Source organism: Mustela nivalis (genome assembly GCF_964662115.1).
Source record: "Mustela nivalis genome assembly, chromosome: X".
NCBI classification, from domain to species: Eukaryota; Metazoa; Chordata; class Mammalia; order Carnivora; family Mustelidae; genus Mustela; species Mustela nivalis.
In genome coordinates this window covers 67,867,457-67,891,977 of record NC_139040.1, presented here as the reverse complement: position 1 = coordinate 67,891,977, position 24,521 = coordinate 67,867,457, and the positions used below count along the sequence as shown (strand labels likewise).

At 42.4% G+C, this 24,521-nt stretch overlaps 1 protein-coding gene and 1 long non-coding RNA gene across 6 annotated transcripts in view; both read left to right on the top strand.

Annotated features, from left to right (window-relative positions):
- The window catches only part of OGT (O-linked N-acetylglucosamine (GlcNAc) transferase), a 35,033-nt gene extending 25,181 nt beyond the window's left edge, over positions 1 to 9,852 (top strand). For 2 of the 4 annotated variants that reach the window (XM_082716155.1, XM_082716156.1), the window contains exons 19-22: positions 2,090 to 2,242; positions 3,997 to 4,249; positions 4,532 to 4,655; positions 7,558 to 9,852. In XM_082716155.1, the coding sequence (XP_082572281.1) occupies positions 2,090 to 2,242; positions 3,997 to 4,249; positions 4,532 to 4,655; positions 7,558 to 7,732 (705 nt within the window). In that variant the 3' untranslated portion in view covers positions 7,733 to 9,852. The remainder of the gene's footprint in view (positions 1 to 2,089; positions 2,243 to 3,996; positions 4,250 to 4,531; positions 4,656 to 7,557) is intronic. The other 2 variants (XM_082716157.1, XM_082716158.1) reach the window with 1 other exon arrangement.
- A 713-nt stretch (positions 9,853 to 10,565) lies between these two features.
- Positions 10,566 to 24,198, top strand: LOC309856510. 2 transcript variants are annotated; one of them, XR_014307240.1, is made up of 6 exons: positions 10,566 to 10,613; positions 11,942 to 12,140; positions 15,320 to 15,374; positions 21,510 to 21,556; positions 21,952 to 21,988; positions 24,116 to 24,198. It is a non-coding gene; the product is annotated as an uncharacterized lncRNA (long non-coding RNA). The 2 variants fall into 2 exon arrangements; XR_014307241.1 differs by lacking the exons at positions 10,566 to 10,613; positions 11,942 to 12,140 and adding an exon at positions 12,252 to 12,319.
- Positions 24,199 to 24,521: the final 323 nt, after the last annotated feature.

The following is a 24,521-nucleotide window of genomic DNA, read 5'->3' as shown; positions in this document are numbered from 1 at the left end:
ATCTTACATAGATTTGTCTCATTTTATTATTTTATTTTTTAAAAGATTTTATTTACTTGAGAGAGAGACAGAGATAGTGTAAGCAAGGATGAGAGGGAAAAGCAGGCTCCCTGCTGAGCGGGGAGACTGATGTAGGACTTGATCCCAGGACCCTGGGATTATGACCTGAGCCGAAGGCAGATGCTTAACCAACTCAGCCACCCAGGTGCCCCTCAATTTGTCTTATTTTAAAAGTCTCTTGGATTCAGCCAGTAGCTCACTTAATGAGGGTCTACTTGGTTAACAATATGTTCTTACTCCTTGCCTGTGGCTTTCTTCTTATCAACAGTGAATAATTATCTGTACTTAATACAGTTTCTTGCTTCTGTTACTCATTCTTTCCCTAGTTAAGTCTTCTTTCCTTTTAAGACTTTTTAGTTCAGATAGTTCCTCCAGGAATCCATTCCTGTCCTTATCACTAATCTGCTAATCTCACCTTTCCTGTTCTGTGCTACTTGTCTTTTCTGCTTCTGTAATACCTGGGATGTATTTTATATCCAGCACAGCATGTTATCATTGTTGTGTTGTGTATTCTCTGTTGAACTGAATTCCTTTAGGGTCCATGTCTTAGTCACAGTAATGTACTATGTGTTCAGTAAATATATATTGTATATTGGAGTGAGTATGTAGCTCTGTCAAGATTATAAGGCAAGGATTTCTCAGGAGTTAAAAGTTTTAGTGGTGTAATAGTTTATACTAAAGGTGCTCAAAATGAACTCTTTTCTCTCAGGCTAGCTTTTGTTAAGGCAAAGAAATTGATAATAGTCACTTACAGTGTGTATTGGGTTAAAAAGATGGTGTGTTTTCTCTTAATCTCTGATTAACTGCCATTTGAAATAGGACAGACATGTTTGACTTCAGGAAAAAACGTGTATAATTCTTGAAATGCACAGGGACAAAGAATTTTGAGTTTAGAACACAATGCCCAAATGTATGAAATGTCCATGCATACTTGGAATAGTTATATAACAGTTTAAGGCAGTACCCAGATGTGTGGGAATTGTAAGGTAAGGCTGTAATTAATTGTATATGTAGATACTTAAAAATAGTGATCATCAGTATGAGGAGATGCAGGAGAGATCATTTGGAGGAATAAATTTAGCCTTCAAGGGTGGGTGTGATTTAGCAAAGGACATTTCATTCATTAAAAATAAGCAGAAAAGGGGTGTGCCTAGATGGCTCAGTCATTAAGTGTCTGCCATCAGCTCAGGTCATGATCCTGGGATGCTGAGATCGAGCCCCACATTGGGCTCCCTTCTCCATGGGAAGCCTGCTTCTCTTTCTCCCTCTATTTCTGTTCCCTCTCTAGCTCTGTGTGTGTGTGTGTGTGTGTGTGAAATTAATAAAATCTTAAGAAAATAAGCAAAGCTTGCTGTTGGAATAATAAGGTTTTGAAAAGAACTTTTTGGCTTGAGTCATAAGTTTGAAGGTGTGGAGTGGTTCCCCCCCCCCATTAAGAGAATACTGTAACATTTTCCGTTTTTTGACTTAATATGTCATGAGAATTTTTTCATAGTTCAAATGACATAACTTTTAATGGTTATACTATTTGGCATCTGAAGGTTTCTTTCTTTCTTTATTTTTTAGATAGTTATTTGAGGGGTGCCTGAGTGGTTGAGTGGGTTAAAGCCTCTGCCTTCTGCTCAGGTCATGATTCCAGGTTCCTGAGATCGAGCCCTGCATCAGGCTCCCTGCTGGGAGCCTGCTTCCTCCTCTCTCTCTGCCTACTTGGAATCTCTGTCAGTCAAGTAAATAAATAAAATCTTTAAAAAAAAGATTATTTGAGAGAGCGTGTGTGCATGTGTGTATGAGAACAGGTTGGGGGAGGGGCAGAGTGAGGAGAGAGAAAATCCTCAAGCTGACTCACTGCTGGCCTCGGAGTCTGAAAACCCTGAGATCACGACCTGAGCTGAAATCAGAAGTCAGATGCCCAACCTGCTGAGCCACCTGGCACCCCAAGGATTCTTCATTAGTTAAAAAATACCAGATGCTGCTGGCTTTAAATATAAATGGCTTTAAATATAAACATGTATTGTTTTTCATGTTCCAGATCAACAATAAAGCTGCCACTGGAGAAGAGGTTCCTCGTACCATTATTGTAACCACACGTTCTCAGTATGGGTTACCAGAAGATGCCATTGTGTACTGTAATTTTAATCAGTTATACAAAATCGACCCTTCTACTTTGCAGATGTGGGCAAATGTGAGTATGGGTAGATTCATTATTCATGTCTAAATAACTGGTAGAGATTATGTAGACCATGTTACTAAGGCTGGCCTCCACTTCCATTCAGGAGCTGTTGTGCTCATTTCTACAAAAGAGTAGATTTTTCAGCCATTTTTGATTTTTTTTTTTAAATAAAAAAAATTGTTTTGAGTGTAGTTGACACAGTATTTTTATTTTATTTTATTTTTTAAGGTTTTATTTATCCATTTGAGAGAGAGAGATGAGAGGGGAGAAGGTCAGATTCCCCACAGAGCTGGGAGCTTGATGCGGGACTTGATCCTGGGACTCCAGGATCATGATCTGAGTCTAGGGCAGTTGCCCAACCAACTGAGCCACCCAGCAGCCCTACTTTATTTTATTTATTTATTTATTTATTTATTTATTTATTTATTTATTTAGCAGAGAGAGAGAGACACAGCTAGAGAGGGAACAGAAGTAGGGGGAGTGGGAGAGAGAGCAGCAGGCTTCCCACTAAGCAAGGAGCCCAATGTGGGACTTAATCCCAGGACCCTGGGATCATGTCCTGAGCCGAAGGCAGATGCTTAATGACTGAGCCACCCAGGTGCTCCTTGATTTTTCCTTCCAGTGTATAAATATCACGTTAAGAACCTTTTAAACTTACGTATTGAAAACCAGGGATCAACAAACTTTTTTTTAAAGGGCCAGATGGTAATTATTTTTGTTTTTTGTAGTTCGTACTCTGTTGCATTTGCTTAACTCTGCCATTTGGAGCAGGCAAGCACCATAGACATTATGTAAATGTAGGAGTATAAATATGTTCCATTTAAGTTTTATTTAACAAAGCAGACAATATGCCAGATTTGGCTTACAGGTTATAGTTTACCAACCCATGGTCTAAACTGAAAGCAAAAGCATCATGTCCACATCCAGCCATGTGTGACAGTCTACAAGTATTGTAGTATATGGAGGCTCAGTATTGAGCCACCCAGGCGCCCTGTTTCTGTAACTTTTATACACACAGTCACGCCTGCTTGTTTACATACTGTCTGTAGCTGTTTTCCAGTGACAAGGACAGAATTGAGTAGTTATGACAGAGTCCATGTGGTTGCAAAGCCAAAAATATTTGTTCTCTGGTCCTTTACAGAAAAGTCTGCTGACACCTGATCTTGATTAGGCACGTAGTCAGGCAAGTGTGAGCTAATCCTGTTTGTTGTGTCATGCTGGGGGATTTAAAATTTGAAATGGAAAATTTCTTGCTCATCGGCAAAAACCACTGTCAATAATGATTCCCAGAGGACACAGCTGCCTCAGATTTTGCCAATTAGTAACTTGTTTTGTGTCTTAAGTCAGTTTTCTCTTTCTTTGAACTCTGGGGACAGCTAAGCACAATAGGAACCTGTAATTCAGTTGATCTAATTCATCTATGAGGTAAAGACACAGTTCATTGTAGGCTGCTATCTGGGTGACAAGAATAGAGGGGTAGAATTATTAGAGCTCTATGAGAGCCTTTCTTGAGAAGGGCAGAACTGCTATTAAAAACTATTCTTGGGGCACCTGGGTGGCTCGGTGGGTTAAAGCCTCTGCCTTCAGCTCAGGTCATGATCCCAGGGTCCTGGGATCGAGCCCCACATGGGGCTCTCTGCTCAGTGGGGAGCCTGCTTCCCCCACTCTCTCCCTGCCTGCCTCTCTGCCTACTTGTGATCTCTGTCAAATAAATAAATAAAATCTTTAAAAAAAAAAAAAACCTATTCTTATGTTCCCTGTTTTAGATTCTAAAGCGTGTTCCCAATAGTGTGCTGTGGCTGTTGCGGTTTCCAGCAGTAGGAGAACCTAATATTCAACAGTATGCGCAAAACATGGGCCTTCCCCAAAACCGTATCATTTTTTCACCTGTTGCTCCTAAAGAGGAACATGTCAGGAGAGGCCAGCTGGCCGATGTCTGCCTGGACACTCCCCTTTGTAATGGACACACCACAGGGATGGATGTTCTCTGGGCAGGAACACCCATGGTCACTATGCCAGGTGAGTTGCCCATAAATCATTGGAATCTTCCTTTTAAAACCTCCTTTAGGGGAAACATTTTTTTAGGTGAAATTGTGTGTACTAGAAGCAGCACTTAGGGCAAGATGATAAAAAATGAGCTTTGTTTCAAATATAAGCACTTCGTTCCATTCTCTTCATCTGCATTGTATGGGGTACATAACAAACAACATTAATAACTGCTGTTTATATCCTCAGATGTGCAGTCTGTTCTCTTTTCTTTTTCTCTCTCTCTCTTTTTTTTTTTTTTTTTTTTTTTTGCAGGAGAGACTCTTGCTTCTCGAGTTGCAGCTTCCCAGCTCACTTGTTTAGGTTGTCTTGAGCTTATTGCTAAAAATAGACAAGAATATGAAGACATAGCTGTGAAACTGGGAACTGACCTAGAATAGTAAGTAAACTTTTCCGTGAACGAATTTTATGGTAAAGGAGATAGATAAGGAAAATTTAGAGAGGATATAGATGTTACACAATGAAATCATAAAATAAGGATAATATGAAATAGGTGATTTAGTTGTATGATCTCTAGATGAGAGAACTTCTGAACTTCCATAAAAGGTAGTGATCAATAGGTGTGACTATGTAAAGAGTAAATGGCTGAATAAAAGTGAGTCAAGAAAATAAAAAGGCAAGCAAAGAAGGAAAGAAAATCTTTGTTTCTGTGTCAAATAATAATAGCTTGGTTATATAAAGACCAAAGAACATTCATATCTTAAATTCCTTAAAAGGAAACTAAACACGGAAATGAACAGACAACTCACTCAAGTAGAAATACAACTGGTTAATAAGAGAAAGTTTCAACCTCTGTAGAGGTAGAAATGCAAATATAAAATAACATTGTAGAAATGCAAATATAAAATAACATTGTAGTATAGCCATTATTTGCCAGAAAATAAATATTTTTAGTATGATACAAGGGATGAGGGAGCATCCAGATGCTGGCCTTTTCATACATTTCAGACAGTGAGTAAATTGGTACAACCCTTCCTCAAAATTTGAAGAGTCTAGGGAAAACAGCCAGACCTTTGACCCTATTAGGGTGCTACATCTTCATTATAGCCTAAGGGAAAATGCCAGCATAACTTCAGTGCCCTAAGTGGGTGGGAATTAGAGGGGGGGTGGTGCTTAGATAAGTGGTGCTTTAGCCTACAATGAAGTAGTGTTTCTCTCTTAAATGAGGCTTTTCTTTGGGTATTCTAGGTAATTTTTTTTCTTCTTGTTTTTCTGAGAAGTAGCATATTCTAGAGAGACCGCTTGGCGGTTTGAATCCACGCCCTCCCACTTATAAGGTTTGTGACCTTGGGCAAGTTAGTCTCTACGTGCCTTGCTTTTTCTATCTGCAAAATGGGGATGCATGATAGTACCTACCTTGCAGAGATGTAAGGGTTAAAAAAAAGGTGTTCCATGTAAAGCACTTAACAAAAGTTCTTGGTAAGCATTCAGAAGATGTTAAGCATTTATATTTTCAAAATCTTCATTGAATATCATATATATTTAAGAAGAATGATTGAAAATTTTGAGCTCAGTCATTAAAAAAATTAAGGTTTGTGTCCATCATTCTAGAGATAACTACAGTAAATGTTTTAGTTTTAGTGTATTTAAAAATTTTTTTTGGAGCTTAGTTGATTTCATATGATACTTTTCTCCAACATTTTGTTATAAAAGTTTTCAGTCTTACAATAAACTTCTGTACCTACTGCCTAGATTTTACCACTAACACTTTACTATCCTTGCTTTATTACGTATCTGTTCCTCTTTTTATTCCTTTAGCCATATAGCAATCCATCTTATATGATACATTTTGAAGTACATTACAGACCTCCATACTCCTGTATACTTAAGAATGGACATCCTTAGAGTTTAATATTCTTTTGGAGGCAGAATTTATATACAGTGGAATGCATAAATCTTAAATTTGAGTTTTAAGACCTGCCTTTGTAACCCAAACCTGTAACAGTATATGGAAACATTATCATCACTCTGGAAAGTTCGTTCACATTCCTTCTCAGTTGGTCCTTCACACCAGGACAACTACTACTGTCCTGAAATTTTTTCCCCATAACTTAGTTTTGCCTTTCTAGAACCATATACAAATGAAACCATACAGTATGCACTCTATAGGTTTTTTTCATCTAGTATAATGTTGTGAGATTGATCCCTGATGTTGGCCTATATCAGTACTTCATTTTTTTTAATTGCTGAGTAGTATTTCATTGTATGGATGTAGCACAGTTCAACCATTCTCCCGTTGACATACAGAACTTAGAAAAATAGAGCACAGAAGTACATTTATTTGAAAGGTAGCATTAATATAGTCATGGTTGGGTTGAAGCCAACATAATGTATAGCCATTTTACTAGTTCTGTCACAAAAACTTTAAAACTTTTTCATTAATTGCTTCTAAAAATGCATAAAAGTGTTCCAGCTTCTCCCTCTGAGGTAGTAATTCTCTCCATAGAAGAAGAATCTCATATATTACATATCTCTTACATATTCAGAAGAGGAATTGAGAATTCTTTACCTGTCTGTTCCCAGTGAAGGACTGATTGCTTCTTTTCCCTATTTTGAATAAAACCATGTTCTTGGTGATAATTAGGAACACTTTTTGCTAATATCTAAATAAGTAATTCACGTGTAAGTGGAAAATTATGGCAGTAGAGATAGTATATTTCTTATCCCTTGGAGTATTTTTCCTATTTCATTAAAATATTCATAAACTGAAAACTTCATTTCATATTCGTGGCTTAGCTATTGTAAATGATGCTTCAGTGACCATCTTTGCATGGCCAGGTTTGCCTGCATCTCTGATCATTTCCTTTTGGATAGATGTAAAAGTGTTACTGATCGGTCAGAGGGTTGTTAACATTTTAGTTTTTTGACACACACATTGCTAAATCTCTTAACGAAAAGGGTAAGCAGTGTACATTCTAACTGGTACATGGGAGTAGACACGTGTGATTGCCAATTCTTTTTAAAAGAAAGAGTAGAAGGTAGAAAAGGTAGAAGTGAGCTGAAATGGAGAAAGCATGGGATCTCGTGGATATACTTCTTTAGGAAAAACAATATTTTCAGAGGACGTGGAGGCGAACTTGATTATTCTAAGTGTTAGCGTTACGTTAGCTGTGATCCTTCCCTTTTTCAGTGTTGAGGTCAGTGTGGCCAGTCAGAAGAGAACACAGTGTGAAGTACAGTCATGTATTTTGCCACAAAGGTGACTAGGAATTTGTGAGGGCTGGTTCTGAATTTTTCTGCTCTGATTTGTAAGCTTGGTTCTTTTTTGTTTTATTGCCTAGCCTGAAGAAAATTCGTGGCAAAGTGTGGAAGCAGAGAATATCTAGCCCTCTGTTCAACACCAAACAATACACAATGGAACTAGAGCGGCTCTATCTACAGATGTGGGAGCACTATGCAGCTGGCAACAAACCTGATCACATGATTAAGCCTGTTGAAGTCACTGAATCGGCCTAAATAAAGACTATGCACAGGAGATTGCCCCTATACCTGAGCCTCAACCTTCTGGGGAAAGGGAACTAGATAATGTACTTTTGCTTATCTGTACGGTATCATGTTGCAGATGGGTGACAAACGATAATAGAATAGCACAGCCAGACTTGCTTCCTGCGTGATAGGGAGAGACACGAGATGGGAAACTGCTGTTCCACAAGGAATCTACACAGAATTTTGCAGCAACCAGGTGGTGCATAGGTCTGGAAGGTCTGATCTCCCTTGGTCTTCCGTGGGATGGTTAGTGTGGAGGGGAGATACAGATTGTCCAGCCGTTTTGTGATTCCATGGATTGATTGAGTCTTCTGAATTAATTATTTTCTTTATACTTTGGGTATTGGAGCTTTTAAAAATGTTTGGTTTCAGGTATTTTTATTCATGTGAAGTGTATATGATTCTCTTGAGATAAGGTTTTAAGCTAAAATGTTGCTCCTTGTTTTAGTTTCTGAAATCTACAAATTAATGGGGACTTTGCTGGTGTAGTCTTTTTTATAGGTTTTATAAACCACTTGAGCCTATATCAGTCGTTTTAGTGTCTGACCTAATGTTTGGAGCTATCAGTGCTTTGTTGGTTTAGATGATGACTCAAAAATTTTTTTCTGGTCTGTTTCCCATTTCCTTCTCTTCCCTTCCCCTCCTTTAAAGTTTCTCCTATAACTCAGCTAACAAAACGAAGTCTGATTTTAAATATCCCAGAGTGTTTATCTTAAACACATCATCTGGTGCCAAATGAAAATTCTTAGGAGTGATTATTAATTATGCAGGGCATAGTTGTGGTACTGTCATTGATGATAATAATATAGATTTTTGGGGGGCCTAGTTTTGACCTATTTCACCAGTGTTTTACCTTTGACTGCCCCTCTATGCTGCTTCCAAAAGTGATAGTGTGTGATAAGATTTTTACCTTCCTTTCTCGTTTTTTTTTTTTTTTTTTTTAAGTGAGTCCTGTTCTTCCTATTTCTTTCAGCAGAAATGAAATCCCAGGTAAGTATAAGTATTCACGTATTTGATCAGTAAGTCACAGTTATCTTCGATACATTAAATAATTTTCATCAAAAAACATGTTAGAGGTAAAACGCTCTGAAGGACCAGCTATGTAAATGAGTAATTATTTTTCAGACCTTCTCGGGTATTATGTAATAATTGTCTTCTGGACTTGGTATTGAAGTCTGTACAGATCAGCCTCAGTAGTAGCAAGCGGCTTTGCTACTTGTTTTGGAGTACAAATTAGACTTTAGCCCTCCTGGAGCTTGAGTTCTTGGTATTAAAACCCATAGGAATACAATTACTGAATTTCAACAAAGGATCGAGGGCTTGAGGCTTAAATAAGCCGACATATGAATATATGTTTTGTGTTGCTGTACTGTACTTATGCTCTCCAGTAACAGATTTTTTTTGTCTGCTAGTAGTGTTCTAGATTATAATGTCTTTCCAAAGCGCTGAGGCAGTGCACCTATTCTGTAGTTGCAGCTGATGCCTGAATGTATCCTAGCTGACAAATTATTGATTAATAAGAACTTGAATTTTTGAAAGATTCTTACTGTTAACCAAAATCTGAGCAAGGAGTCTCAAATGTAATTCTTGCTAGAATTACATCTTAAATGAACTGTGTACCTTTTAAAAAATGTAAATCAAGAAACATCAGTGTAGGGATTTAATTTATTTTTTACCCGATGGAACTACCAGTCAGAGGTTGCCAGCATGGTTGCAGATAAACTGATGTTTGAAATGCACCAAACTACTTACTGTGGAATAGGAGAATATACTTCCAGTGCCCTCAAGGCTGTGACCTTACAGCCATTTACATAGCACATCATTCCTCCTATAGGGATGAACTTTTTTTTCCTGGCACGAAAAGTAGCCGCTCTGGTTGAAGCTTTGCTTATTGTAATAGGCTTTTGTTTCCAGGTAACATGTCTGTGGAAGACTTAATTCTGAATAGAGCTATAGATATATCACTGGAAACTAATTGTTTTTTCTATTATACTCTGCTTTATCAGAAAAGTAAAACATTTAAATTGTGCTACAGAAATCCAGATGTTGTCTTGCGATCTTTAAACAATAAATGAATGATTTGCCCTTAATATGGCTGATGTATTTTGTATTCTGTGAGATTGAGTGTTGGACAGAAAAACAGGGTCACCCAGTGATGAAACTTCTATTGGAACATCTCCAGACAACTGGAGGAGCACATTTCCCTGGTGGAGTTGTGATCTTAAGAATTATTTTGTTTTCTCAGCCGGGTGTGGAAGAGGGGTGGGCTTGGGATCTGTTAGAGGACGACAAAGCTTGTGACTCCCAGCACACCCATTCATGGTGGTTTTTGTTTGGCTTACGTAATGACTGTGACTGCTCTGGCTTCGGCTACTGCTGTAGTCTTACTCTTCGTGTGAACTAGTCGTGTTTGTGTGGTGGTGGAACTCTGCCACAGGTATGAGGGAGGATATCAGAGTAGCAGGGACCAGAACAGACTGTTTTGCTACCTGTTTTCTCAGAGATAGTAAAAATTTTCAATAATATTTCTGGGGTGCTAGGTTGGCTCAGTTGGTAGGTCATGCGACTCAATCTCGGGACTGTGGGTTCAAGCCCCACGTGGGGCATAGAGCTTTAAATTACACAAAAAAATTTTTTCCCAGCTAATTTACCTCCCAAGCTCTGTGGGGTTTGACCCTCAAAGTCCTGATGTAGATGGGTGTTTGTTTCCTAAAAGGTGGTGGGGAAGAAAGGTGTCAGGCATCCTATTCAAAGGTTCTCACTCCTCCCCTCTTTCTGTCCTTTTCAGTCCACTTCAGCTCCTCCTGCCTCAAGTCTGTAGAAGTTGCTTGTGGATCTGGAATAAGCTTGGGTAACAAGATTTGATTCCAGTCCTAACCCTTTTTTACCTGAAGCACATACCTCTTAATATTAATCACAGCTAATGTTCAGATTCTTTGCCCAAACCTCTGAGGCACAGTTATGTAGCTCCCATTTTTATAGAAGGGGCTTGTAGAGGTAAACTTTCAAGTTTGTTGTTTGTATAATAATGATAAGTCCCTCTTATCCAATTCCTGACTCATTCAGAAAGTACCTTTATGTATATAGGCAGTTTGGTGCTTAAGAGTTTAGATTTTTAAAAAGATTTTATTTAAAGATTTTGTTAGGGAGAATGCACGATCAGTGGGAGGGGCAGAGGGAGAGAGAGAAGCAGGCTCTATGCTCAGCCCCGAGCCTGATTTTGCATGAGGGTTTGGGGGGCGGGTGGAGAGGCTCAATCCCAGGACCCTGAGATAGGGACCTGAGCCAAAGGCAGACGCCTAGCCAACTGAACCAGCCAGGCGTCCCTTAAGATTTTATTTTTGAGTAATCTATAATGCGGGGCTGGAGCTCCCATTGCTGAAGTTCGAATCCCAGCGCTGGCACTTTGTAGCCGTGTGATTTCTATATTATAATCAGTGCTAACATTGCCTACTTTCTGAGGTGTTTTAAAGATTAAATACATATAAAACACTTGGAACAGTGCCTAGCATGAAATAAATGCAATATTATTGATATCTCTACATGCACGGAGGTTTTGTGTTCCGTTTGGGCACATGCTTAAATTATGAAACTTAACGGGCGTCTGCTGGAGAAACGACATCGTCTAGAAAGCATTTACTTCCCGGTTTGTTTTTCTTTCTTTCTTTTTTTTTTTTTTTAAAGATTTTATTTATTTATTTGACAGATCACAAGTAGGCAGAGAGGCGGGGGGGAGGGGGCGGGCGGGGCGGGTGGGTGGGGAGCAGGCTCCCTGCTGAGCAGAGAGCCCTATTTGGGGCTTGATCCCAGGACCAGGACGCTGAGATCATGACCTGAGCCGAAGGCAGAGGTTGAGCCACCCAGGCGCCCCTCAGTTTGTTTTTCTTGGTGTGCTCGGAGTGAGTGCCGAAAAGCTTCAAGTAACCAACCCCTCTATTTCCAGGGTCTGGAGGGTTCTGGAAGTAAGTGTTGCCAGGTGCTGTTGCATTGGTGCCTTGTTCTTATTTAGGGGTCTAGGTGGCTTTCCCCTATACCCCCTAGCTCACAGTAGGTGGGGCAGGCAAACAAGCTTAGAGGTTTGGGCGATTTTGGCAAGGAACGGGGCTTGCTTTATCCACATTCTCACAAAGATGAAGCTTTGGGGAAGATTCAGCCCAGTTCTTCTGTGTCACTCGAAAGTTAATTAAGGGATCAGCAAACTACAGAAGTCGGCTCGGGGACTAGAGCTCTGCGCGAAATAGCGCTTTCTGTGACAAAATAAGCAACACCCGTGGAAGTGATAGACCTGACTCCGGAAGCACTGCAGCTGGGCGCCAAATTTGAGTTCCTGGGCGCGAAGTTTAAATTTGCCCCGTCACCACACACCACACTGTGATAGGTGGGTACAGGGAGAACGAGAACACGTCAGTTCCTATCCCCCCACCCCCCACGTTGAGCCCGGGATCTATAAAAGGTCTCGCGCCTGGCGTCCCCTCGCAGTTGCTCAGGAGCTCCCTTGGCATCGACCACTAGCTGGAGGTAAGTGACGATCCGCCACGCTAGAGGCGCCCGGAGCAGGTAGGCGGCTGGTGGGGCTTAAGTGGTTACTGAAGCGGGAACAGTCTTGAAGCTCATCCTAGTTGAGCGGGCTTAATTAAAATCCAGACCGCCGCATGCCCGGACTATGAACCTTGGGACTGAGATTATGGCAGAATGTTTTGCCGACTTCTACTTTAAAAAAGGCTTTTGGAAAAAGCTATTTTAATTTTTTCTTAGCAATATTAGCTCCACTGAAGCGAAGATGAGGAAGGGGGGTTGTGGAGATCCCATTGGGGGCATGAGGGAGAAGGGGCTTGGGTACGTGGTGTACGGTTGTAGGTGGGGGTCGTCTAGGCCTGAGCAGTGGAAGAACTGGCTGAGATTGCAGAGTAAGGGGAGGTGGAGGGCTGGTGAGGGCGTGGGGGTGTTAGATGCCTGATTCCGGAAGGCTGGCGGGCGGATTGAGGTGGGAATGAGGGTGGAAATGTGGGCAGATGGAGGGTGGGTAGGAGTGCGTGCAGGGAGTGGGGGGTGCAGGGGGTGTGTGTCTGATCCGCTAGCTGCAGTGAGAAGGTTCTAAGGGCCTGGTGAGTGGAGGTTTTGAGGCCGGATTGGCGTATGACTGGTTGCCTGGTTGCGGGCAGGCTGTCTGGGGGGCTGAGCTGGGAGGAGGTCTGGACCTGTTGGTGTAAAACCTCTGGGATTGAGAGGGAGGAGGGGGAGTGAAGGGGGGGTGATGGTGAGTGGCGTTTTTGAGGCCTGATTGGTGCAAGACTGGCTGGGGGCGGAGTCTGGACCCGTTGGTCCAGGAATTTCTGGGGTTGGGAGAGGTGGAGGGGGGTGGAGGTGGTGAGTGGCGGTGTCGAGTCCTGATTGGTGCAAGACTCTATGGGGTTGAGGGGAAGTGAGGCGGGAGGGTGGAGGGTGGTGAGTGGAGGTGTGGAGACCTCCTTGGTGCAAGACTGACTGGGCACGGATGTGTTGGGGGCGGGGTCTGGGCCTGTTGGGTCAGAATGAGTGGCAGTGTCGAAGCACCTGACTGGTGCAAGACTGGCTGGGGGCGGGGTCTGGGCCTGTTGGCTCTAAGACCTTGTGGGGTGGGGGGAGGTGCGGCGGGCTTGTGAGGGTGGCGAGTGGAGGTGTGGAAACCTCCTTGGTGCAAGACTGGCTGGCCAAGGAAATGCTGGGGGTAGAGTCTGGGCCTGTTGGCTCTAAGACCTCTTGGGGCTGGGGGAGGTGCAGACGGAAGGGTGGGCGTGGTGAGTGGAGGTGTCGAGACCTGATTGGTGCAAGATTGGATGGCCGTGGAAGTGTAGGGAGTGAAGTCGGCCTGTAGGTATAAGACTTTCTGGGGTTGGGGGAGGTGGAGGGGGAGTTGTGGGGAAGGGGGGGATGAGTGGCAGTGTCGAGGCCTGATTGGTGCAAGACTGGCTGGGGGCGGGGTCTGGACCTGTTGGCTCTAAGACCTCCTGCGGTGGGGGGAAGTGCAGGCAGGAGGGGGTTGGCAAGTGGAGGTGTCGAGACCTGATTGGTGCCAGACTTGCTGGCCCCGGAAGTGTTGGGGGTGGGGTCTGGGCCTGTTGGCTCTAAGGCCTACTGGGGTTGGGGGAGGTGTGGCGGGAGGATGAGGGTGACAAGTGGAGGTTTGGAGACCTCCTTGGTGCAAGACTGGCTGGGCGCGGATGTGTTGGGGGCGGGGCCTGGGCCTGTTGGGTCTAAGACCTCGTGGGGTGAGGTGTGGTGGGAGGGTAGGGGTGGCGAGTGGAGGTGTCGAGACCTGATTGGTACAAGACTGGCTGGCCGCGGACGTGTAGGGAGCATAGTCTGGGACTGTTGCTATAAGACTTTCTGGAGTTGGGGGAAGTGGTGGGGGAGTTGTGGGGGGGGGGGCAGAATGAGTGGCAGTGCCGAGGCACCTGATTGGTGCAAGACTGGCTGGGGGCGGGGTCTGGGCCTGTTGGCTCTAAGACCTCGTGGAGGTGCAGGCAGGAGCGGGGGGCAAGTGGAGGTGTCGAGACCTAATTGGTGCGGGACTGGCTGGCCCCGGAAGTCTTGAGGGTGGGGTCTTAGCCTCTTGGTGTAAGGCCTCCTGGGGACCCAAAGGGGGAGTAGGGGTGTCTTGGCGGGGTAAGTGAAGGTTTTGAGGCTGTATTTATGCAAGGCAGGCTGAGGCAGAAACCTAGCATAGGGAGATAAAGGCATTGGGGGAAGGTGGAGAGCAGTTGGGGATGGGGGTGACCTGGTCCCATGTAAGACCATTGGTGTGTGGGTACAGTAAAGGGATGGGGAGAGTAGAGGTTGGCTAATGGTATGTAGTGGGCTGGCCTATGTAAGAGTGCCTGGGAATAGGAATAGAGAGGTGGAGGGATGGCAGAGTGTAGAGGGGTCAAAGCCAGATAGGTGGAAGACTCTGGGGCTTGAGGTTGGAGTAGGGAGAGGGAGTAGAGAGCAGGTGTGGGGAGAGTGGTGGGCCAGTGGCGATGGGGGTAATGGGAATCCCTTTTGAGAGAAGATACTCATGGGCCAGGGCCTAAATGGGGATTAGTGCATTGTAAATCCTTACAATGGGGAGAAAATTTCTCTGGGGACTAATAAATGAATGGATTACCCTGGTGCATCGCTATAAGATGCAGTTGAAGTTACTGCCATGTGCTTTGGGCTTTCTGATTGGTCTGCAGAGAACCTTGGCAGGGCATGGTGGGAGAGGGTGTTGCTCTAGTTTTCTCCAGCCAGGAGAAGCCTGCAACAAACATTTAAATACATCTAGTTTCACAGTGCAGAGCTTTGGCCTCAAATTAGGGTGAATAAGCTGCTCAAAGATAAATGCAGAATGTAGAAATGTTTGTTCCCGGGGCACCTGGGTAGCTCAGTCAGTTAAGCCACTGACTGGATCTCATCTCAAGTCTTGATATCAGGGTTGTGAGTTCAATCCCCTGTGTTGGGCTCTATGCTGGGCATGGGGCCTACAAAAAAGAGAAAAGAAGTGTTGGTTCTGAGTTTTGGTGTTCTTTAAAGAGTATATTTTTGTTTTGACTGTAGACATGGACATGTCAGAAGAAGCAGCTGGCCAATCTAAGATCCAGGATGATGATTGGTGAGACTTGAAAAATTCTGTTTTCTCTTAGTGTAGTTATACTTGTGCTGGCCAAATGACTTTCTCAAAAAGTGTATGTTTCTTTCGAGTCTGTGGAGTGTATAACTTGGTTATAGAATGAATTGTAAAAAGGAACCTTAGAATCATATAGGAATCCAGCCTCTTAATCAATGCACGAATGCTGTTATATATATAACGTCTCTGTTAGTGCCCAGGAGCATAAAACTCCATGAAACAACATAGTGCATTGTTGAATATGTGTAATTTCTAGAAAGTTCTTCATTTTAATGAACTTAAAACTTGTCTTAGGTGCTTCTATCCCATTGTTCACTGTGCTGCCCTCCAGAGGTACACAGATGAAGTGTTTATCTTCTCCATGATAAGGGGGTATTTTAAAATATTTGTCTTATCTCTGAAGTCCTCTCTCTCTCTCCGGGGACACTGCCTTGATTTCCTCCACAGATAAGCATGTAAGCTTATAATATGGGAGAAAGCAGAAACCATAGAACAGAGAGTCTGGAAATCGACCCTAATACCCAAATATGAAAACTTAGTTCATGATAATGACATTTCAAATCAGTGGGGAAAAGATGGATTCATCAACAAATAATTTGAAGATAATTGGCTAACCATTTGGGAAAAAATGAGAATTGGATTCTTCATCTCTCCTTACGACAAAATAAATTACACATGGGTAAAATATTTAAAAATAAAGGAAATCATTAAAAATGTTAGAAAACAGATTTCATTTCCAATAATTTTGGAGTGGGGGAAGCCTCAGTTTGATATCAAACAGAAGTATAAAAATGACAAACTGGAAAAGTATTCACATTACCCATGATAAAGTGTTGTTATTCTTCATCTACAAAGAACTTTTACAGGTCAACAATTTAAAAAAAGGTGAACACACATATGGAAAATGGGCCAAAGATCTCAGAAGATAGTTCTTAGGGGAAAAAATAGTGTTGGCCCATAGACATTAAAATTTATTCACCTTAACTTATATTTAATGAAAAAAATTTTCATGAGATACTGTTTTTCATATATCAGGTTGGCAAAATTTTAAAAAATGATAATAACTGGAGTTGGTGAATTTGTAGGAGAATAGGCAATTTCTTATAGTCATTGTGGGAATATAAATTGGTGCAACATTTTTGCAGGGCAATCTGGATATATCCAAATTGTAAATGCCCATGTCCTTTGACCCAGTAATTACTAGGACTTTTTCTTTCCCTGTTAGAAGAATTTTATTTAATTTTCTGTGTGTATATATATATGTTCACATACACCAAAGTGCGTAAATGTGGTTATGTCATATATTCCTTTCTGTGTGTTTACATTTAGTTGCTCTTGACTCCTTTTCCCCTTCTCCCATGTCCTTTCTTCCTATAACTCATATTTATTTCATCATATGTAGACATGTACAGGCTGAAACTTTGTCTTGGTTCAGTTCTGGGAACGAAGGATGTATGATTGAATTACACGTCCACAGAGAAATACACACAAGGATGTTCGTTGCAGGATTGTGTAATAGCACCAATTTGGAAAAAGTTTAAGTGACCTAAGGGTGTAGTTGAATGAATTATTGTTCGTCCAAAAAAAAATGGTAAGAATTGTATGTTCTGGTAACAGAAAGACTACTAAGATACGTAAAGTGAAAAACTTACAGTGACAGAACAATCTGTGTAGCATAATACTATTTATTTTAAAAGATGTGTGCACTTGATTTGTGCTGGTATGTGCTTATGTTTAAGAACTTTCTAGAAGAATAATAAGACACATTGTTTATTCCTGGTGAATGGGACTCTTGGAGGAACAGGGACAAAGTGTTCCTCTCCCTCTCCTCTTTCCAGTGTTTTTTAATCACTCAGAAAGCTATCTGGTAAACATTATAACATTGATAGTCATTAAAATGGAAGGGGGAATTAGCAAAAGAATGCAGCAAATAAACATTGGAAGATACGCATCGTAAGTAATAAAAAGAAATGAAAATTTCAATGTTATTTACCTACTAAATTAGCAAATGAAAAAAAATTATCCTGTTATAGTAATGCTCCTGAATCGTGCACTGATCTAACCCTTTGCAAATGATTAAGCAAATATACCAAGAGTCATAAAATTGGTCATGTTTTTGATGACTTTGACGTTTGGGAATCAACTTTATAAATCCACTTTATAAAAGTAATTAAATGGACAAAGATGCTTGTTGCAGGATTCAGCTGAATAATTAATGTGTGTTTTCAAATATGCACAGGGTAAAATTCTCAGCTCTCCCGCTGACTCTCATTTTCTTGCCCCAAATAATGCCCTGGGCGGGTGGTTGGCATTAGTTCTCCTGAGAAGTAAGCAGGCGGTCTGCATTATTAGTTCTCCCCTTGCAAAGCTGGTTAACAGGAGTCCTTCCTCTAGCATTTGATGAAGAATCGAGAGACCCAAGTTCTGGAAACCACAGCTGGGATAGACCAGATCCTGGAGTTCTGGGTGGAGGTGGCCCTTGAGGCTGGATATTGACTGGCCAGTCTCCCCACCCACCCTCGCTGCAAGTCGGGGCCACTATGTCTTAGGACCTGGGCACTGTGTTTTCATTAATGCAGATGACTGGTTTTGTGTGTGTGTGTTTGTTTTTTCTTTGGGCTCACTCAGTACCTCACATAACCTTCATGTAAGGTTCATGTAAGTGGCATGTGTAATTAATTTTATAAATGGAGAAACTTATTGGTGAGATCTTTCAGGCCAAGTCTTTTTTTTTCCCCCCAGGCCAAGTCTTTTAAAAATAAGGTTCTATGGGGGTATGGGTGGGAGGATGGAAAATAATAAAAGGGACCCTTTTTGAGATTCATTCATTCTTTTATTCAGCCCAATAGTTGAGTACTGACTTCCGAATCCTTGTATGGTTTACTGTCTGGGATGGGAGATAGAAACATGTAAAGAAGCAATTACGGTATAGTATGATAAATGCCACAATGTGGGAGAGGTACGTGATCCTGTAGGAGGGCAGACATTATCTTACTTAATTTTCATAGTAGCTGTATGAGGTAAGTGGTTCTTTTTTTAAAAAATCTATTTATTTTAGAGAGAGAAAGTGGGGGAAAAGGGGCAGAGGGAGAGGAAGAGAGAAAGAATCTCAAGCAGACTCCTCACTGAGTGTAGATACTGGCAGGGGCTTGATCTCATGACCTGGAGATCATGAACTGAGCTGAAATCAAGAGTCCAGTGCTTCACTGACTGCACCACTCAGGCATCCCAAAATGAGTGGTGTGTGTGTGTGTGTGTGTGTGTGTGTTTTACAACTGAGGCCCAGGAACTTATTTACAGAAGTCTAGGTGAGAGGCAATGGTGGCATAGAGTAGGGTGGTAATAGTAAAGTTGTAAGATTTTATTTATTTGATAGAGAGAGAGAGAGAGAGATCTCAAGTAGGCAGAGAGGCAGGCAGAGAGAGCAGGGAAGCAGGCTCCCAACTGAGCAGAGAGCCTGATGTGGGGCTCAATCCCAGGACTCTGAGATCATGACCTGAGCTGAAGGCAGAGGCTTAACCCACGGAGCCACCCAGGCGCCCCTGAAACTTTTTTTTTTTTTAAGATTTTGTTTATTTGACACAGAAAGAGAGCACATGCAAGGGAGTGTCAGGTAGAGGGAGGAGAAGCAGGCTCCCTGCCAAGCAGAGGGCCTGATGCAGACTCGATCTCGGGACCCTGGGATCATGACCTGAGCCGAAGGTAAATGCTTAATGACTGAGCCACCCAGGTGCCCCAATTCTGAGACTTTTTTCCCCACAGTTTTGAAATTGGGATCCATTATACATTTGATAGTTTGTCATCATTTGGTAGTTTTTTTTTTTTTTAGTGGTACTTGTGCTTAGACAAGATGAAATGTATTACAGGGGCACCTGGCCACTGACTAGTCTTTTTTTAGCCCAAGATACTTTTTTGTTTTTAATACGACGAGATGGAGGAGCAGAAATACTGTATTTTAAAAATTACCAGGGGCGCCTGGGAGGCTTGGTCAGTTGAGCCTCCAACTCTTACAGCTCAGGTCATGATCTCGGGGTCCTGGGATCGAGCCCCACTTCAGGCTCTGTGCTCACAGCGTGGAGTCTGCTTAAGATTCTCTTCTCCCTCTAACCCATCTGGCCCATTCGCACGTACTCTCAAATAAATTTTAAAAAATCTGGGGGCACCTGGGTGGCTCAGTGGGTTAAAGCCTCTGCCTTCGGCTCAGGTCATGATCCCAGGGTCCTGAGATTGAGCCCCGCATCGGGCTCTCTGCTCAGTAGGGAGCCTGCTTCCTCTCCCTCTGCCTGCTTCTCTGCCTGCTTGTGATCTCTGTCTGTCAAATAAATGAATAAAATCTTAAAAAAAAAAAAAGATTTTTTTCTCCCTCTAACCCCTCTGCCCCATTTGCACATACTCTCAAATAAATTAAAAAAAATCTTGGGGCACCTGGGTGGCTCAGTGGGTTAAAGCCTCTGCCTTTGGCTCGGGTCATGATCCCAGAGTCCTGGGATCGAGCCTCGCATCAGGCTCTCTGCTTGGCAGGGAGCCTGCTTCCTCCTCTCTCTCCTCTCTCTCTCTCTGCCTACTTGTGATCTCTGTCTGTCAAATAAATATATAAAATCTTTTAAAAAAATCTTTAAGAAAAGAGAACCAAGGTCATGTTTTTGACCCATACCTGGGAAACCATACACCCAGCAAGAGGGTTTTTTTTTTTTCTCCGATTAAAAAAAAAATTGACTCTGAAACCAATAATACATTATATGTTAATTGAATTTAAATTACAAACATGGAAAACAAATTTGAGGTCTACTCCTGAGTAAGTCCAGTGTACAGTGACAGATACATGAGCAGGAAATTGAACCAAGGGGGGTGAGCCAGCATGTATCTTGAAAAACAGAAAAAAAATATTTTCAATGCAATATTATAACCCAATATAAAAATATTATCCATCCAATATATTGTTAATCTGATATCCAATCTCAAGGTTAAAATGAACACCCTCAAGAAGCGGCGAAGGTTAGCTTGATGCAACTATTAGGTCCACCTTTAGTGCTTTTTGGTTTCCTCTTTGAGCTCTGTGTCACACTAAGATAACCTATGATTAGGTCCTATGCAGCAGCCTGGTACATTACGGGGGTGGGGGGACAGAGAAGCAAGGGACCCAGCATCACTGTTCACTGCAGGGAGCAGCTGCAGCTGGGGCAATCCCCCTTTGTTTGCCCCCCAAGAAATGGATTTCAGCATTTGCCAATGTAGCTAGACCACAGTTCCGGTATGTAGGCCCTCTTTTTTTTTTTTTTCTTTTTTTTTCTTTAAAGACTTATTTATTTGACAGAGATCACAAGGAGGCAGAGCAGTATGCTCTGCCTGCTGGTGGGGGGGACAGGGGGATCAGGCTCAGCAGAGAGCCTGATGTGTGGGGCTCGATCCCAGCATCCTGAGATCATGACCTGAGCCAAAGGCAGAGGCTTAACCCACGGAGCCACTCAGACGCTCCAGTAGGCTCTCTTCAAACCAGTAAAGCCCTACAAGGCGGACCTCCTCCCTCTTTGGTCCTTTTGATTTTTACCTGTAATCTCTTCATCCATGAGTCCTTTCATGGGTGGCCCTTGTCTCAGAAATCACTTTCATATCTTTCTTTTCCTCTTTTTCTTAGATTTACTTAGTTATTTTAGAAACAGAGAGAGTGGGTGTGGGGAGAGGGAGAGTGAATCCTCAAGCAGACTCCCCTCTGAGTGTGGCAACCGCCTTGGGCTCAATCTCACAACCCTGAGATCATGACCTGAGCCGAAACCAAGAGTTGGATGCTTAATGGACTGAGCCTCCTGGGCGCCCCCCCGCTTTCATGTCTTTTATAGAAATAGATCACTTGGCAGAAAACAGGCTTCTTGCTGGTAGCTGATGATACTCAATGAACATCCTTCCCCTATTTTCGATTCTGTGGTAGACTGAGCAACTTGTCACTCCTAATTTTTCTTCACCTCCCCTGCTGTGATCTTAATTTCCTAACTCCCTAAAACTTTTCATGCATGTCAGAAGCTCTGGTGGGTGGTTCTCTCCATGCGAGATCCTCTGCTCATGGACTTGCGAACGATGTTCATTGGCCTTCCTTTATAACAATGCATATCTCATTTTTCACAGTTGCATTCTTACTGTGGACTCAAGCAGTGATGAAGAGTTTGAGCCCTGTAAGTAGCTTCCCTTCAAAGTGGTTATTTCCGTTTCAAGGTGTAACAACCCTGTCTTTGTGAAGATGACTGAAATGTGGTTTGGGACATTTGGTGTGAGCTGGTCCAGGGTCTGTCTCCTTTAAGGTCTCTCTCCACATTGGTGAGATGAAGGTCATTTCCCTGCTATTAGGAGCAGAGGCAGTTCTTTGTGCTTGGTTTGCCACCTTGACCTTTTTCATTCTAGGCATCCTGACTTTTATTTCCTCTCTAGCTCACATAGGGTGGGGGGATATAAGCCTCCCAACGATTTTAACCAGCCCTAACTTCTGGACGTAGGCTTTAGGGAGTTAAAGATGTGGGTAATTATCCTCTTTCAAATGCTTCCTGACACACTCTTTCCTTCTCTGATTTAGTTGGAACCAAAAAGAAGGAGCAGAAAAGGAACTTTAGGTGAGTAGGAAAATTAGCGACATTTGACATTTGTTGAGGAATGATGTTGTGGGTAAGAAGATTGACAAATAAAACACATTTCCTCTCTGAGCACTATGTTCAGGATCATAGTAGGTATCTGATCTCACAGCCAGGTTCAGAGTATTAGATCTTTTTGCCAGGCCTGTTATCTAATTGGTCACTTTCTTTCTCGGAATGTCTTTGTGATTGATTTGTCCACTAATTTCCACTCTCTACTCCTCAGGCCCTTATGGGCCCATGTGCCAGACTGTAGGAGGTGCTAAGAAAATTTTCAGGAATAAATCCAAAATAGGATGCTAGGTAACTGATGTTTCCATGTTGACTCCTCGAATTACCATAGCAGGTGTGCTGAAACATGATTTACATAATGGCAAAATTCACCCTTTGAGGTGTATAGTTTGGTGAAATTTGACAAATTTATGTGGTAGTGTAAACATTTCCACAATCACAGGAGATGCAGGATCTTTTCATCACTGCCATTTACATTTTATTTTATTCTTTAATTTTGAAATTTCTGTGTTTTGACAATATTTTTATATTTATTTATATATTTATTTGTGAGTAAAGCAATATAAGTTTATTAAGTGAAGAAAGAAAAAGCTCTCAAGAATGAGAGGGGTCCCAACAGGGTTGCCCTATTTTTTTATTTTTTATTTTTATCTTTCTGAAGACTTTGTTGTTTTTTATGTTCGTTTGTTTTGTTTTTAAATAATCTCTACACACAACATGGGGCTCGAACTTTGAACCCCAAGATCAAGAGTCACTTGCTCCTCCGACTGAGCCAGTCAGGCACTCCCTACAGTATTTTTGTTTGTAATTGTAAAAATTTTTAATTTTAATTCCAATATAGTTAATGTGCAGTGTACTATTAGTTTCAGGTGTACAATAAAGTGATTCAGCACTTCTATCCATCATCTGGTGCTCATCATGGTCATCATTTAGGTTTCAGATGCTTTATTGTAGTTTCTTTGTGGCTTCCAGTATTGTACCTAATAAAGTCCTTACTTGATAATACATTTAAATGTCCAATTTTTAAATAGAAAAGTTGGTTTCTTCCTGCCTCCAAGGGATAGATGTTGAACAAATACGTAGAGAAAATCTGTTCTAATGGGCCTGCCGGGAATGCCCACAGCTCTTGGTCTAGTCCCTGGAGGCTACTGTAAGTGGGATATTGGAGGAAGGGTGAAACTGGGGAAGGAGGGGGCTTTCCGCTTTTCAGTTTTCCTTGAGCTGAGTTCAGTTTTGGGCCTGTGTAAATGGAGGGGCCTGTAGGCAGGGCCGATCCTCAAAACATTTAACGACCGGTTGAGTACAGACGGGGATCAGTCAGGATGACTGCCAGACCCGTCAGAACAGACGCGATCAATAAACACTGGGCAAGGCTATTCCTGCACGTGTGGACTGCAAGTCAGCCCTACCCATGGGATTCCAGGTAGGTAGTTAGAAATTGTGGAGCTGGAAGTCAGGCACACAGTTGGGCTGGATATAATGGCTTGCGTTGGCGGATAGGTGACATCCACGCAGTCCTTAGGAATTGATTAGCTTGGTGTGAAGGCACTGTGGAAAAAGCCTGGGAGTGAGCTGAGGAAGAGAGGTTAGTGAGAAGGAGTGGACAGAGGGGCAGGAAGAGAACCAAAACAGAACAGTAGCTTAGAAATCCCAAAAAGAGTTTAAAGGAGGGAGTGACCAACAGTAGAGCCAAGGCGCCTCAACCTGGCAGCTTAAATGTAAATATGGTAGAAGTGGAATAGTGGATTTGTGACTGTAACAGGTAAAGATAAAGGAAAATGGCCACCAACTGACAGAAATTAACATTTGCCTAGTCCATTTTTGCCCTGCACCAGAACTGTTGGCATACATGCCTTCGGACAGCCCATTTCACTCAGTACTTGACAGATAGCTCCTTTCGCCAGGATAGAGCCAGATTTAGTGATTTGGTTGAAAGATGGAAAATCAGGAATAATGATTGAGTAGTTCTGAAGAAGGGGAACAGCAACAGAACGTTTTCAGGTGCTCATGTTCATGGTGGAGGCGTTAGGAAAGGCCGTGAAAAGAAGACCGTAGTGCTGACGTTTCACTGTTGTTTTTCCTTGTCTCCTCACTCAGCTATGTGGTGATTGACTCTGACTCTGAAGACGATTACTTCAGTAATAATGTCAGAGCTCACATATCTGACATCAGCAGCGAAGGCAAGTATACTCGTAATGGAGGGAAGTCGCTGAGATCGGCATCCCTATCACACAGTGCTTTTAGGGTATGCGTCAGGATATGCGTCAGCAAACGTTCGATTCTGGCACTCACTTAGTAGCAGGTGCCACCATTTCTTCCCTCGTGGGTGCTGGATGTGGATATGGCAGGATTCCCTACACACACCCCCTCCCTGGTGAATTTCCAAACATAGCAGCAACTGTTCTAGGCTCTTTAGACCTTGGTCATCCCCCTCCATAGAGTTCTGGCCACCTACATACAGGGTTCCTCTCCTACCTATCTATAGGGACCAGGGCTGGGGAAG